Source organism: Mesoplodon densirostris, chromosome X (genome assembly GCF_025265405.1).
Source record: "Mesoplodon densirostris isolate mMesDen1 chromosome X, mMesDen1 primary haplotype, whole genome shotgun sequence".
Lineage (NCBI taxonomy): Eukaryota > Metazoa > Chordata > Mammalia > Artiodactyla > Ziphiidae > Mesoplodon > Mesoplodon densirostris.
In genome coordinates, this window is record NC_082681.1 from 130129392 (window position 1) to 130145894 (window position 16503).

At 44.2% G+C, this 16503-nt stretch overlaps 1 protein-coding gene across 2 annotated transcripts in view; it reads left to right on the forward strand.

The window, feature by feature from the left end:
• Positions 1-16503, forward strand: part of MID1 (midline 1) — a 184364-nt gene that overhangs the window by 50152 nt on the left and 117709 nt on the right. Inside the window, exon 2 of one of the 2 annotated variants that reach the window (XM_060086667.1) lies at positions 1270-1985. In XM_060086667.1, the coding sequence (XP_059942650.1) occupies positions 1326-1985 (660 nt within the window). In that variant the 5' untranslated portion in view covers positions 1270-1325. The remainder of the gene's footprint in view (positions 1-1269; positions 1986-16503) is intronic. The other variant, XM_060086668.1, reaches the window with a different exon arrangement.

The following is a 16503-nucleotide window of genomic DNA, read 5'->3' on the forward strand; positions in this document are numbered from 1 at the left end:
GAGAGACGGTTCAAAGAGGCTTGGTTCCCAGGCCTGCTAATGAGCACGGGGCCTCTTCCCTCTTAATGAGCAGGGGTTCATGTGGGTTTCTTTGCCCTCCCGTTTTGGAAGGGGAGGCAGGCGAGAGTTCACAAAAGCAGCAAGCCTTCCCGGCAAGGGGAGCGTGCAGCTGGGCCACCCGAAGGCCGCCTGGAGGGGAGCCACAAAGCTGCCGGAGGTCGTGCCCGGGCCAGCGTGGCTCTGAGTGTGAGGCTGGACCTCCTGCTAGCCCGGCCTGTCGCTGGCGACAGTGACGAGCCCTTGATGGGAGATTTCAGGCCGGGAGGGCTGTGCAGGGTCCATCTGCAGCCCTTGTAAATCTCCTCGGAGGAGTGCGACTACCTTCAACTGTTTTCTCAACTGTAATCGTGCCCACTGTTACAACTTAGCAAATGACTATCGTAGCCACGAAAATCCTTGTTCTAATGAACTATGTCGTTATTAGTCATTGGTCCCCAAGCTCACCGCAGCCGCTGAAAAGGCCCCCAGATATTTTTCTTTGCTTCCCTCTGCCCACCCACGTCCCACCGCTGGATGAAACAATAGAATTATTCAGAAGAGTAACAAACGCATGCCAGAAACGTTGCCTCTATCACAATCATCTTTGTGAAAGTCACTGTTTTTTCTCGGGAATGTATTTTTGGAAACTGACATCCCCTGCTGAAGCATTATCATTACCCCTGAAATCACGCGTTTGATTTTATACACATTTCATGCCCATTTCTACAATAAGTGCCTTTCTCCTTCTCTGAAGCCTGGTTCGGTATCGCAGAGTAGAAGCCCTTAAAACACACATACTTAACATGTAAGTTCATAAATTCGAAGTTACGAAAGACTCCATAGTTCATTCATTAATGTTTCTACATTTTCATTTTCAACGCAAGGAAAACTTGGCCATGACATAGTAAGATTATTGTGATTAGATATGGAAATTACAGTTTTAAGAACTTGCCAGTTTGGAGTGAGAACCTTTAAAGATCAAAATCGGAAAAAAAAAAAATGCCGCTTTCAGTGACGGGAACCTTGAGGAAATGTTAGCTGGTCTGCTGCCTTGGGGTGTTTCCCCACACCCCCCATTTCCCCAGTGAATAGAGAGAGAATTATTTGGAATGTACACACATTTACCCTTCTGTGACCTGTGTTGGGAATTATTCTGAGATGTATTCAAAGCTGACAGCCCCGCATGGCTGACCCCCTCGCGCCTAATCACATCTTACGTTCTGTTTCCAGATAGCTGATCAGCTTCCTTGGATTTTGCTGATGACCCAGGAGAGCTTTGCCTGAAGATGGAAACACTGGAGTCGGAGCTGACCTGCCCTATTTGTCTGGAGCTTTTTGAGGACCCCCTTCTGCTCCCCTGCGCACACAGCCTCTGCTTCAACTGCGCCCACCGCATCCTGGTGTCACACTGCGCAACCAACGAGTCTGTGGAGTCCATCACCGCCTTCCAGTGCCCCACCTGCCGACATGTCATCACGCTCAGCCAGCGAGGTCTAGACGGGCTCAAGCGCAACGTCACCCTGCAGAATATCATCGACAGGTTCCAGAAAGCCTCGGTGAGCGGGCCCAATTCCCCCAGCGAGACCCGCCGGGAGCGGCCGTTCGACGCCAACAGCATGACTTCGGCCGAGAAAGTCCTCTGCCAGTTCTGTGACCAGGATCCTGCCCAAGACGCCGTGAAGACCTGTGTCACTTGTGAAGTGTCCTACTGTGACGAGTGCCTGAAAGCCACTCACCCGAACAAGAAGCCCTTTACAGGCCACCGTCTGATTGAGCCCATCCCGGACTCGCACATCCGGGGGCTGATGTGCCTGGAGCACGAGGATGAGAAGGTGAATATGTACTGCGTGACCGATGACCAGTTAATCTGTGCCTTGTGTAAACTGGTCGGGCGGCACCGAGATCATCAGGTGGCAGCTTTGAGTGAGCGCTATGACAAATTGAAGGTTAGTCCGATCCGCCTTAAGCCAAACCCCTTTCTGCCAGCAAATGTCATGGAAAGAAAAAGTATATTCACTGCTAGCTACGTGGCAGGTGAAGGTTTTCTCTTCGCCTTTGTTATCTGATTCGTTATAGCACGTCTTTTTGGCAGCCTAGCCGTGTTACACAATAAGGGTGTCTTGTAAAAGTTGACTGCTGCTTGTAATGTTAGCGTTGTCAAGGTGAGGGCGAATTCTGAAAAATCTGGATCATTTTCAATCCTTGCGGTTGAGAGAGGGCGAGAGAGGGCGAGAGAGAACGAGAGCGTGCGCGCGTGACAAGGAATGGCAGATGAAATCTGGGTTTGGGCATTTTGGGGGCGTTTATTTTCCTTACTCATCAGGGAAAACTCATTTCACTTGCATCTGTACCTGTATCTAGTTACTGCCCAAACAGAAGAATAGAAGGAGGAATGCCTGTAGCAAATGTGGGATTTTAGAGGACATGTGACCTTTTATTCCTTGCGTAAATGATATCCAGCGTCTTGGTGAACTAGGGTGTCCCGATCGTCTCGGGTTTCACGAAAGACTTCCTTTTCGTGGAGGCTTTTTATGCCATAAGGTTACGGGCAAGAATGTTTGAACTTCACTTTTAACATGAATTAGGAACCAAACTCCACCTCAGGGAATGACGATTAATATGACTATACGTCAGATTCTAAAAATCACTCTCTAAATATGGAGAGAAGGCACCAGGGAAGAAATAAGCCAGGCCTCCAGGTGTCTGTTCATCTGCGGGCGACGGTGGGTCTAATTATTGCAAACTCAGCCGAGAGAGTTTGCTCTGATCATGAGACGCCCTGTCTACTCTGTTCACCAGCTAATTTTACATAACAAGCTGCCAATTAAAAGGAAAGGAAGTATAAATTAAGAGCTTTGCGTAAATATATATTGAAGTCCTTCCTCTCAGGACAAACACACACTGTGTTGAGCAAACAAAATGAATCACGTGATCAAAAGTATTACCGCTCAGAGCTCATCATCACGTCTCACAAATGGTTCCTGTCACTTCTCCTCGGCGCTGATGGGGGCTCGTGTTTACCAGGACCACGTAGTTTATTTGGGGGATGCTGGGATGAATGGACCACATCTGTGATTTGGTGGCTATTTCTTGGTATGCTGAGGGAGTTTGGCATACCGAAGGGAATCCTTGCTTCCAGACGTCACTTGGGGAACAAAAGCATCACCTGGGCAGCATGCCTCACTCAAAGTGAGGTGGCTAGTATAAAACCATCTTTAGGAAGCTGAGCCAGAGGATCGAGGTGATACAGACAAGGGAAGACAGACGCTGACTGGTTTTCTAGCGTCGTGCACGAAGGTAGCCGAAAACCCACCTCCAAAGTTCTTAATAGCAAAGGCAGTGCGTGTGTGAATTGTGCTGCTGAAACAAATTCTTCAAAGATTGCTGTGGCTATCAAATTTTAGAAACCAAGGTGATCCCTCCACCCTTTTTTGGTGGGGGACAGAATGTTTAGGATGATTGCTCCTAGGTTTTTTTTTTCCTTTTTTAAAAAATTGAAGTATAGTTGATTTACAGTGTTGTGTTAGTTTCAGATGTACAGCAGAGTGATTCAGTTATATAAATTCTTTTTCAGATTCTTCTCCCTTTTAGGTTATTACAGAATATTGAGTAGAGTTCCCTGTGCTCTACAGTACGTGCTTGTTGGTTACCTATTTTATATATAGTGGTGTGTGTATGTTAATCCCAAACTCCTAATTTATCACGCCCCCGCCCCCCCCCGCCCCGTGACCACCTTTCCCCTCTGGTAACCATAAGTTGGTTTTCAAGGACCTAGGTGTTTTTGCTTTCTGAAACGTAAAGCTGCCAGATCGGTTTTTTTTATTCAAAAAATGTTCCTTTAATTGGCTTGACACTACCTTTAATGACCACTTGTCAAAGCACCACAATGGGGTTCCATATTCAGCAGCTCCCAGACTTGATATTTAAACCTGATCCTCGAGTTCTTCTCATGACTTGTGTACCATCACAGAGGAGTTCTTAGTTATTTCATCTCCAAATTTAAGAGGAGACACTTTTAGTGCCCTTTCTGTGATGAAAATGAAACTCTTCAGTTAAGAGCCCTGCACACTTGTCTCATCAAGCCAGTGGGTTAGCGGTCATTTATACTGTTACCGGGAGGGCCTGAGAATTAATGATCTAGTGGATTTTATCTTCTAATTACAGAAATAGAAGCATATAAACAGCACCCAGTGCACCAAAACACATTTATAGCCGCTCAACAAAATATGCTTATAAGCATTTATTTACAGCCATTTCACAAAATGTGCTTATGAGCATTTAAACAAATAACATGCTAGCATAGCCTGTTTGTTCTAAAACATGCCACTTAGGTCAGAATTTTTAAAAAATCATAGAATAGATGACATCTGGGTGCCTATGGCACTTCAAAACCTAAGTACAATATAAACATTGAATTTTTGAAGAAAGTAATAATAGCACACTGAAAGGACCAAAACCAAGAAAGGGTATTTTTGTTAATTACTTTGATCTGAAAAAGTAAATGTGTTTTTTTTTCTTTTGGTTTATTAACCATTTTTTTAATGTCTTTTTTGGAGTACAATTGCTTTACAATGGTGTGTTAGTTTCTGCTGTATAACAGAGTGAATCAGCTCTACGTATACATATATCCCCATATCTCCTCCCTCTTGAGACTCCCTCCCACCCTCCCTATCCCACCCCTCTAGGTGGTCACAGAGCACCGAGCTGATCTCCCTGTGCTGTGCGGCTGCTTCCCACTAGCTATCTGTTTTACGTTTGGTAGTGTATATATGTCCATGCCACTCTCTCACTTCGTCCCAGCTTACCCTTCCCCCTCCCCGTGTCCTCAGGTCCATTCTCTTCGTCTGCGTCTTTATTCCTGTCCTGCCCCTAGGTTCATCAGGTAAATGTGTTCTTTTAGTGTATTTTCCTGAGGCTTTAGCATCTCGTACAGAAATGGATTTGTGATGATGTGGAAACACAAAGCATGTAGGAATTTGAGGATGCTTTCATTGATAACGTGATAGGTTTGTTTTACTTATTTGAATATGTAAGGATTCAGGTGTCTGCTGTTTGAAAATGCCTTTTTTTTTTACTTCTGTTAGTAAAAGTCTATTATTTGAAGAGGGGGAATTCTGCAGTGATTATGAAGAATAATTATTTCTTGCAATAACACTCAACTTTGAGGGACATTTTTTACTCACATGAGCTCTCAGTATACGTGTGTTGATATAGAGGATTGGAATATACTTTTGTACATTACACCTTTTTTTCTAGACACAAAAGGGAAAAAACATTTAAAAATTCCAGCATGTAGAATTCATGCAAGCAAAAGCTTTCACATCATTTGAAATAGCATCAGGAATCTAATGCTTTCAGAGACTGTGCATAGGGAAGTACTCTTAAAATATTGAAGCAAAGAGAAAATTAAACCAGCATTTCCTGAACTCTGTTTTAAGATAAAAAGAGAAAAGTCTTCCTGACAAATGCATAATCTCTAAATGGAGCATATCATAATGTGCACCTTTTTACATCATTTTGATTGAATTTTAAGAAGCCTCTCAGTCCTCCAAACTTGGATCAAAAGTTTGATTTGTGGGCTTCCCTGGTGGCGCAGTGGTTGAGAGTCTGCCTGCCGATGCAGGGGACGCGGGTTCGTGCCCCAGTCCGGGATGGTCCCACATGCCGCGGAGCTGCTGGGCCCGTGAGCCATGCATGGCTGCTGAGCCTGTGCGTCTGGAGCCTGTGCTCCACAGCGGGAGAGGCCACAACAGTGAGAGGCCCGTGTACGGCAAAAAAAAAAAAGTTTGATTTGTGAACCACATAACATGTAAGAGAATTTAATAGAACGCATTCCGGAGTTTTCAAGGAATTACAATGCAGTAATTTCTTTTCCTCTGTTTCAGCAGACAGTGTTGGAGCTCTTGTTTCTTTCCTCCAGTTACACCTATAAAAATACACAAACCAAGAAAAATGGACCTTTCCTTGCCCTTCAATTTCAGCATAGTCCGACTTAAGTTAGCTGAAGCTGAAGTTCCAAATCACTGTTTTGCTTTTCTGACTCTAATTGGCCTTCTGTTGGCCGAGGGAGTTTATTTGTAAAAAACCCCTTTCAATGGATCATCCCATTATAATTTTATAATAGTTTGATAAAGGTTCCAATTAAATCTCAGCCTTCCTGTGTAGCCCTTCTCATCTGGAGGTGAAGACATGGGATTTCACTCTTCAGCTTCATTTATAGATCATAAGGGTCTATATTTTTTAAAGTCTTGTACTTTATTTGCCATTGCGGAAGTTGTAAGTAGATACTGAGCTAGACTTTTTCCTTTTCCCTTAGAGTTTCTATAGCTTGTTTCTTCTCTGAAAATAGTAGCTGGTCTAGTGCAGGTTCCAGTGAAAGGGTAAGGGTGTGTGTGTGTGTGTGTGTGTGTGTTGCATACATATGTGGATAGAGGCCAGGGATGCTGCTACATCCTACAGGGTGCAGGATGGGCACTCCCACACAGAGCTGTCTGGTCCCAAATCTCAATAGTGCCCAGGTTGAGAAGCCTTCATCTGTGAGAATTTAGTGTTTGTCACCGTATGAATTTGCCACGACTGCCACAACAAGGGACCACAAACTAGGTGGCCTAAAGGAAAGAAATGTATTGTCTTACAGTTCTGGGGTCCAGAGGTGCTAAATCAAGGTGTCGGCATAGTTGATTCCTTTTGAGGGCTGTGAGGGAAGAATGGATTCCAAGCGTCTCTCCTTGGGTTGTAGGTGGCCGTCTTCTCCCTGTGTCTCTTCACATGGCATTCTCCAGCCGTGCTTGTCTTTGTGTTCAGATTTCCCCTTCTTGGCATAATTGTTTTTTTTTTTTCTGGCCGTGCCACGAGGCATGCGGGGTCTTAGTTCCCCGACCAGGGATCGAACCCAGGCCCCCTGCAGTGGAAGCGCAGAGTCTTAACCTCTGGACCGCCAGGGAAGCCCCAGATTTCCCCTTCTTAAAAGAACACCAGTCATATCGGACTAAGGGCCCACTTTACTACAGTATGATCTCATCACAGCCAATTAGAGCTGCAATGACCTTATTCCTAAATAAGGTCCCATTCTGAAGTATTCAGGATTAGGACTTCAACATATGAAATTTTAGGGGCCACAATCCAACCCATAACAATCACTCCAGTGTATACCTAGTTATCCAGTCAGTTGAACACACACTATGTCCCCCTCAAAAATTTAATCACCCTAAGTTAGGCAGAGACCTTTGGCCCTCACTGTGCCATCACCCACCTAAGACTGACCACAGGGTCTTGCAGATAATGAATTCCCAAGAAATACTTGTCAACTGCTTCACTGATGATCAACTGTTAACACTACATGAAAACTTAAATCCCATTCCTAATAATATTGCAGATATTCATCCGTAAACATGATAAAGAATTCTATAAGATAATTTCTAAATAAGAGCACAGCCAGATATTACATTATATTTTATCCAGCTGGATGTGAATCATTATTTTGGTCTGTATTGCATTTCATTGGTTTAAATGTAATGGTGTGAATTTTGATAAACTAGATCTCAAATACTTGTAGAACAACTCACCTTTGTTTTATGCTCCTATGTGATGGACACTTGATAGATCCATTATACCTACCATTTCCTTTATCCTCCCATTAACCGTATCTGACATATGGGTTTTTATTTATTTTATTTATTTACTTTTGGCTGCGTTGGGTGTTCGTTGCTGCGCGCGGGCTTTCTCTAGTTGCGGCGAGTGGGGGCTGCTCTTCGTTGCGGTGTGTGGGCTTCTCATTGCAGTGACTTCTCTTGTTGCGGAGCATGGGCTCTAGGTGCGCGGGCTTCAGTAGTTGTGGCACGCGGGCTGAGTAGCTGTGGCTCGCTGGCTCTAGAGCGCAGGCTCAGTAGTTGTGGCGCACGGGCTTAGTTGCTCCGCGGCATGTGGGATCTTTCCGGACCAGGGCTTGAACCCGTGTCCCCTGCATTGGCAGGTGGATTCTTAACCACTGCACCACCAGGGAAGCCCTGACATATGGGGTTTTTTGAGAGGTCACGCAAAAGTATGTTAATGTATGCTGCATAAATGAAGGCAGTATGAACAGAAACAGTCTCTCTCCTTCACGGAGCTTAAAGTTTAGCAGAGAGTGCCGGTGGGTAAACATTTCTTCTGGTGGTGGTGGAAGGAGGCACGCTGCCCAAAGCAGGGACGACACCAGCCCCAGACCTGAGAGTTGGAGAAAGGCTTCCTGGAATAAGGGCCATTTCGCCTACCATTACCAAGCTGTTTATTAGAAAACAATGTTGAATTTACTAGATGTCTGTAGATTGTTTGGTATCTTTCTTTTTTTATTTTTCCCACTTACCACATCCCTTGTGCAACCCCTGTATCTTTTTTCAGACTAGTTCACAATAATTCTAGGCTAGATTTTAATCTAACATGTAGATATACCTTATGACATTTTGTCACACGATGCCACTGGGGATATGTGAACGTCAGACCACGTGTCTTCCAAAAAGGTTTGGTTATATGATGTCTCACCAGTTCCAACTGGCCCCTTCAAATTGTGATTCTGCTTGTACTTATTTCATGGGAACATTTCTTTAGTCTGCAATATATTTTTTAAAACTTCCCACGTGACGAAATACAGTTTCCAAATATTTGTCAAATATGTTAAACCTAATTTTCTTAGTTGGGTACAGAAACTATTTATGATATATGGAGTAAAAGAAAACATCTCTAGGGATATGTTCTTAACAGTAAGTTTAAGGCTCCATCTTTCTCCTCTCGCCTTCTCATCTGCCTGTTCCCCCTGAGGAGTCTCCTGTCCCTCCTTCACCTGCGGATAGGAATGTCTTATTGCCTGATGATTTATTGTTACTGGAATCATTTTTGAGAAGCTCAGAGAGTTCTGGGATATGCACAGACAAGTACGCAAGGTACCTTTTAGTCACATGGCTGTGGAAACAAATGTAGTTTTTGAACATGTTGCTTAGCTTAAGTTCCTCTGTAAAACAGGGCTAATAATGTACTTACTTGCGTAGAATCATGGAAAAACAAGATAAAATGTTTCACATAAACCCTCAGCCTTGCACCTGGCAATATATTATAACGTAAAAATACTGTAAGAAACCAGGGGGTTAGAATGGCATGATGGTTAAGGTGTGCAATTTGGAGGCAGACCACCTGCCAATTATTTTTTTCTTTTTTCTTTCTTAACTTTTCTTTATTTATTTTTGGCTGCGTTGGGTCTTTGTTGCTGTGCGCGGGCTTTCTCTAGTGGTGGCGAGCGGGAGCTACTCTTCATTGTGGTGCGCGGGCTTCTCACTGCAGTGGCTTCTCGTTGCAGAGCACGGACTCAGTAGTTGTGGCATGCGGGCTCAGTAGTTGTGGCACACACGCTCAGTCGTTGTGGCGTGCGGACTTAGTTGCTCCGCGGCATGTGGGATCTTCGAGGACCAGGGCTCGAACTCGTGTCCCCTGCATGGGCAGGTGGATTCTTAACCACTGTGCCACCAGGGAAGCCCCTGCCAATTATTTTTTAACCAGTGCTTGTCTTATTTGCGTGTGAGGTAAGAGTCCACGTTGTTGCTTTCATGGGCTTTGTAGTTCTGTGTCTCAAGCACCTGGCGAAGGGCGGGGGCATGACAGTGAATAAATGCTTGTTGATGGACAGGTGTGGGATTGATGGGTTAGAGGCGTGTTTCGGGATTCGGAGGAGGAAGAGCCAGCTCTGGGTTTGAGTAGACCAGAAACCGTGCTTCAAGGTGGTGGGCTTTAAGCTGCCTTGACAGATGGGTGGATTATGCATCAAAGAAGAAGAGCGAGGTGCCGATGGAGCAGCCAGGAGGGAGGATGTCGGGAGAGTCTTGTTGGGGGAAGAGTTTGAGTCTTTGAGTGCCAGGTTAAGGGTTTGGGGCATTTTCCCTCTTCTTTATAGCATAACACTGAAGGAGTTTTGTTTTTGTGAGAGAGGCTGATGTCATGTAGATTTTCTGAAGGCAAGGTCAGATGAAGATATCAGAAAGATGAGGGTCATTGTGTCCACAGAAGAAACAGAAGGGGGAAAAGATGTTCACACCACTTTAGATTTTGTGGTCTCTTTTTTAATATGCAAAGCGAAGTAGTGTCATGGGTCAAAACCTCCCACACTCAACAGAAACATGCAAATAGGTAAGAGTCAGTATCTTGTCCTTGAAGACCAAGATAAATAGGAGTGATCATTGATGAGTGGCTCTTGGGTCCAGATATAAATGTGATTCTTTTCCTGCTTCCCTAGTGCAGCGACATACTGGTGACCACGTGTGCTTATTTCTTCTGGCTTTTTTTTTTTTTTTTAAATATTGACATATGTCGTGAATTTTTTTAAAAATTTGTTTATTTATTTATTTATGGCTGTGCTGGGTCTTCGTTTCTGTGCGAGGGCCTTCTCCAGTTGCGGCGAGCGGGGGCCCCTCTCCATCGCGGTGCGCGGGCCTCTCACTGTCGCGGCCTCTCCCGTTGCGGAGCACAGGCTCCAGACGCGCAGGCTCAGTAATTGTGGCTCACGGGCCCAGTTGCTCTGCGGCATGTGGGATCTTCCCAGACCAGGGCTCGAACCCGTGTCCCCTGCATCAGCAGGCAGACTCTCAACCACTGCGCCACCAGGGAAGCCCTCTTCTGGCTTTTTGATCCACTTATAAGGAGGTTGCTGTTCAAGCCTCTGAATGCCTACCACAGACTTCAGGGATGTTTTAGAGCCAGATGCAACACTGAAGGTCGTGTTCTTTCATCCCCATTGTGCAGATGAGGAAATTGGGGCTGACAGTGGTAAGAGGGGTGACCCCACATCACCTGGGGAAAGGACTTTGAACTAGGACTAGAAAACAGTTCCCCTGCTGCCCAGTTGTTCCGTGTCTCTTTGGCTACTTCTTCTCCAGCTAACAGTGCATTGCCTTTCAAGTGGTTCCGTCATTTCCGAGGTTTCCTTTGAGGTTTGGAGACTTAACTCGGTGATTTTACACACACAGCTGGCCGGGCTGTAGGCCACCATCATGGCTGGTGAATGATGCCTCTAGGGCCACCAAAAAAGCTGCCTTAAGATATCTCCATGCCAGCATTTTCTCCAGTTGAGCCAGCGTAGACTGGGTTGTCTTGAAGGGCCAGATCTCATGCCAGGAGCTGAGTTCACACAGATGGCCCCCAGATGACCTTGGGGACACCTCAGAGGAAAGGAGATACTCGTGTGGAAACTAATGAATTGTCCTTGCAGCTTCCATGGGCTCACCGATTTCCCTCATAGGGTAATTTTTTCCCTGAATGTCTTAATATATAGTTAACTGCTTAATTTTATTTAAATATATAAAGTGGGTAAATGTTAAGTGAGGAATATCTATTTGTGCATGGTATTTGAATTTAAGTTGAAAAGTTTTGAAAGAACACAATTTGTCTTGATCAGTTACAAAGTTAAAGCTAGCAGGATTTGCTGAAATTACATTAACTAAATATTTCATTTTTTAAGGCTGTGGTATCCAGAATTCTCTTTCATTCTCTATCATTGACAAATCATAAATTGTGTTCTTCTTATAAAGGCTGGCACATTTTTTGACACTGGATAGGTAAAATAATAAAGAGAACACAAGTGGCCTGAGGAAGTGAATGTAGCTAAAGATTGGATATATTCTCAGTATGTGACATTCTGGAAAAATCTGATAAAACTATCAATACACTTACAAAATCCACTTAAAACTTAATTCACTTTATGTTTTAGACTTTTGGGCACGATACTTAAGGACTTTGCCTGCCCATGAGGATAGCTTTTAAGCTGACAGAGGAGAATACATTTTGCATTTCTCATCAGAAAAGAAAGTGCTTGTAAAGTGCCTAGCCTTGTGATTGGCACATAGTAAGCGTTCCATGAACATGAGGTATTATTATATCTGGGCATTTACTGTTACAATAAAGGTTTCATTGGTGTAATCCAATCGTGGATTTCCTGACAGTATCATAAATTACTCAGTGGTTATAGGGTCTATTTGTGTTTCTGGCTGACATGGGAAATTTTGAACAACCCTCTGGGGAATTATAATTGGGTGGAAACTTTGATTTGTCCTCCTTTTTAAACCAAGCTAAGTAGTAAAATGGACTTTTAAGAAGCAGTGAGCGGTGGACTGAAAGAAATGGCTTTAAAAACAAGCACCATTTTGAAGTCCAGGGGGACGAGCTAGTCTTTCATGTGCCTGGTTTATCGGATGGAATCAGCACCCCAGGTGTTGACAGAGGACCTCCAGCTGTTTCCGAGGAAAGAGAAGCTGGCATTCGGGTTTATGCCATGACTGTCACATTTCGACACAGATAAGACAGATGAGACAAATATAGGTGACATGACGGGCGGGCAGCCTGGACCAATCACAAGCTCAGTTGTAGATTGCCTTGGTGTGTGAACGAAGGATGCAGCAAGGCGGCCCTGGGCTCTGCGATAGCGGCTGCCACCCTTAGACTAGGAAGAAGGAGGGGTTTCAGTATTGGATGGGCTGGGGGAGGAGGAAAGCTTTGAAGCGAAGGAGCTTGTGGACGGAGGGGAAGGCCTGCAGCCCCTCCACTGTAGCGGCCCTGGGTGTTCTGTGCCACTGCGACAGAATGGATAGACCATCGTGGTCATCATGTCCCTCCTCCCTTGTACCTCCTTTACTGCTTGCTGGGGAGAACTATCAGGCAAATAACAGGTTTTATCCACGGGGATAGATTGGGTTCTTATTACTGAAACGATATGGAAAGCCTGAGAATCTTCTACCCACTTTGTGTCTTTATAAATGATCTTCTTCCCCATCTGCTTTGTCAAATCCTGCTTTGAAAGAAAGAAAGAGAGAGAGAGAGAGAGAGAGAGAGAGAGAGAGGAGAGGAGAAGAGAGAAGAAAAGAAAAAAGAAAAGAAAAGAAAAGAGGGGCTTCCCTGATGGCGCAGTGGTTAAGAATCCGCCTGCCAATGCAGGGGACACAGGTTCGAGCCCTGGTCCGGGAAGATCCCACATGCCGCGGAGCAACTAAGCCTGTGCGCCACAACTACTGAGCCTGCGCTCTAGAGCCCATGAGCCACAGCTACTAAGTCCGCGTGCTACGACTACTGAAGCCCACGTGCCTAAAGCCCGTGCTCTGCAACAAGAGAAGCCACCACAATGAGAAGCCCGCGCACGGTAATGAAGAGTGACCCCCGCTCGCCGCAACTATAGAAAACCCGCGCACAGCAATGAAGACCCAACACAGACAAAAATAAATATAAATAAATAAATAAATTTATAAAAAGAAAAGAAAAGGACCCATATTTATTCACCTAAAGGATATTTCTGTTTAGCTAATGAGATAAGCCCTGGATAAGCTCTGGGAATTCAGAAATGAGTCACAAAGACGCGTGGTTGCTTTCATGGTCTAGACATAATTATAACATGTGATAAGAGTATAGAAAAGGGCTATGAAAAGAGTCCATGAAACTCAATCCATGAGATAGTTTTTAATGTGACTTATAGTCCAAAATTGCTGACTCAGGTGTTGCTCTCTGGAAATTGCCTAATTCCAAAAGCCAAGGGGAAAACACATGTCAAGGAAAAGCAGTGTTCAGAGAGGCCAGCAGTGACATTCGCACCGTGCATCCCTTTGGAGCGGCAGTCAGGGCAACATAGGAGGACTCCAGTCCATGAAAAACTCTGGGCCAGACCCTTTCTTATTAAAGGTCCACCGGTCACGGGCTGAACTGCTCGCGGGTCTCACGTGCTTTCCTCAGAGGTCTCCGTTTCCTTCCTGACCGGGGCTCATAGGTCGGGTCCATATCCAGGCAAGGGAGCAGCTTATGTCATTTCCACTGTGGAAGGACCCATCTCTAGGAAGACGCTGTGAGAGGCCACTGGAGGAAAAGCTGTTGTGTGACCAAGCCAGCTGGGGAGCTGGCTCTATCTGTTAGGGAATTTTTACGAACTGAGGTGTGAGGATGAACATCCCGGCCTGGTAGAGAAGTTTATTTCTCGGTCCTTTGACCCTTTATGTGACTGTCCAGAGCTCAGCTGCTCTTCGCTGGTGGCGTCAGATTTAAGGCTGAGAAGAGTGAAACGGGCAGGCTTTCCGACTCGTGCTCAGTATGGCCTATCGCTTCTGGAAGATCGAGGAGACCCAAGGTCCCCATACAAACTCCATCCAGGAGGGAAGTGCTTTTCTTGCCCCTGGATTGCTGAATAAAGCACTGGAGGGTCCCGGCTGACGAGGATCTCACCCATTTATAGTGTTCAGCTCGTCAAATAAAGTGGTTCCAGTTTCTCTTTTATTCTAGAAATTCATCTGGAAACGTATGAGGCAAGGCCATCACGCTGCCTTTGTACCTCTAGAAAACAGTCCTGTAGGTCAGGGCTGTGGGGTGGTAAGGGAGGGAGATTCTCTTGCAAGATGCTGCTTGAAGTTGTTTTCAGATGTGGTTCAAGGGTATTTGTTTATTCAACACTGAGAACCAGCTGTTACCAAGAGGAATAACTAGCATTTGTAAATCTCCAGATTGACAGTTTGATCAGTATTATTTGATCCTTGGAACAGCCATGTATCCCCTGCAAAAATATGGGAATGATAATACCTGCTCATTAGGGATCTTGGGAGGATTAAATGAGATAATATGGGTCCAAGTGTCTAGCTCACTGTCTAGTGGGTGGGGGAAGCTGGGTAAATAGGAACCTCCTTAATCACTTGGAATGTGAGGTCATGGAAATTAAATAGCATTAACTATGGTTAGAGAAATCCGAGTTTGGGGGCTAAGACCCAGGGACCCCATCCTGTCCCGAACTAATCATCACCTGTGATTAAGGCAGAAAGAACTGTGGCCCAAACATGCCACACTTCAAAAAAGTAATGAGAAGGAAAAAGAGCTTGGGTGATGGAGAGACAAAGTGCTTTTGCCTTAACTTCTGACACAAGGGCTCCCTGGACTAAGCAAAGAAATTTCCTTTAAAGTGGTAACTAGATTGAAGCTGATCTATTTTCCATTCTAATATAAATAATGGAGTAAAAATACAAAAATGAAATATGGAAATCCATGTGGAATAATTTTTATTTACTTACAGTAATGTTGAATTATTCAGTATTCACTGGCTACTCTATACGTTAGTGTTAAATGAAGGAATGAATGAATATCTGATGATCCCTAAATTCATTCCATCACTCGAAATGTGATGATTTATTTGCCGTGGTTAAAAATGTAAATTTAGCATCTTGGTCTATGAGTTTGACATTTCAAATCTCTTAAGAGACCTAAATGAATTCTTATTCATATTTAGTTATTTTTGGCAAAGCATGTACACAAGTGAAAATGGTCACCACGTGTTAGTCAATAAAAGGGTTTGGGGTCTGTTATCCATTCCTCTCTCTAGGATTGCTTATCAGTCAGAATTGTAGGTTTAAATTAGTTTCTTAGACTAGAACGTCTCAAATATAAATGTACACAGGAAGTACTTGGGGGTCTTATTAAAATGCAGGTTCTGATTCAGCAGGTCTGAGACAGGCTTGGAGTCTGATTTCAACTTGTGCCCTGGCCTTGCCATTTTAAATTTGTGTGAACTTAGGTTAAGGAAAAAAAAAACACAACTAACTTCTCCAAGACTCAGGTGTTCATTGGTGCAACAGAGGTATAATTGAGGATTAAACCAGGTAATGCTGGACCCTTGGGAAGCCCAAGGTTCCTCTCTCCATTGCTCTTCTCCCCTGAAGGCTTCCACCCCACCCCCCAACTTATTTGCAAATTTTAAGCCTTCTCTGTAGTTATAAAAACATTCTAGATTCTTCCAGGAAGTTAGACAATGTAAAGTTGATATAAATCAAAGTGGATAGTCTTCCTCCTCAAGCCTTCTACCTGTTCCTCTACTAACTCCAGTTGATTCTTAAAGGACTAACTCTAGGCTCACCGAGGACTACTCTAGGTTAGCTTTTCATAAAATTCTCTAATCTCAGACATGCCATGTTGTCTTTACTACCCTGTCAGAATTACACTGCATTCCGTATTAGTTTATAAACATTTCTGGGTTCAAGCCTTCCTGCCCCAACCATTTGTTCATTTCTCAAGCTCAGCGCCTGTATCTCATAGTTCTTTGGTGTCTGATTATTCATTTTTCGGTGACTAGAGCATTTCTAAAAGCTACAGGGTGTTTTATCAGTAGTAAACACTTGTAGAAACAAATGGAACATCCCGTAATAATTTAATCAGATGATACAGTACAATTTGCCCATCAGGTAAAAATGGAAAATCGTAGCCCACCAGCCATTCTTTTGAACTTTGAATACATAAGCAAGCAAAATATTGCCTTTTAGGTTTCTGCATTCATTTCTGAATCGACAAATTGCTCCCCAGTGATTTCTTTTGAGAAAGTATTATAGTGAGACCATTCGATTTTTAAAGACTTTAGTTCAGACAGAGATGATGAAATATTTGTCATTCACAAGGGGCAGGATAAAATAATACTATATACATATATATATGTGT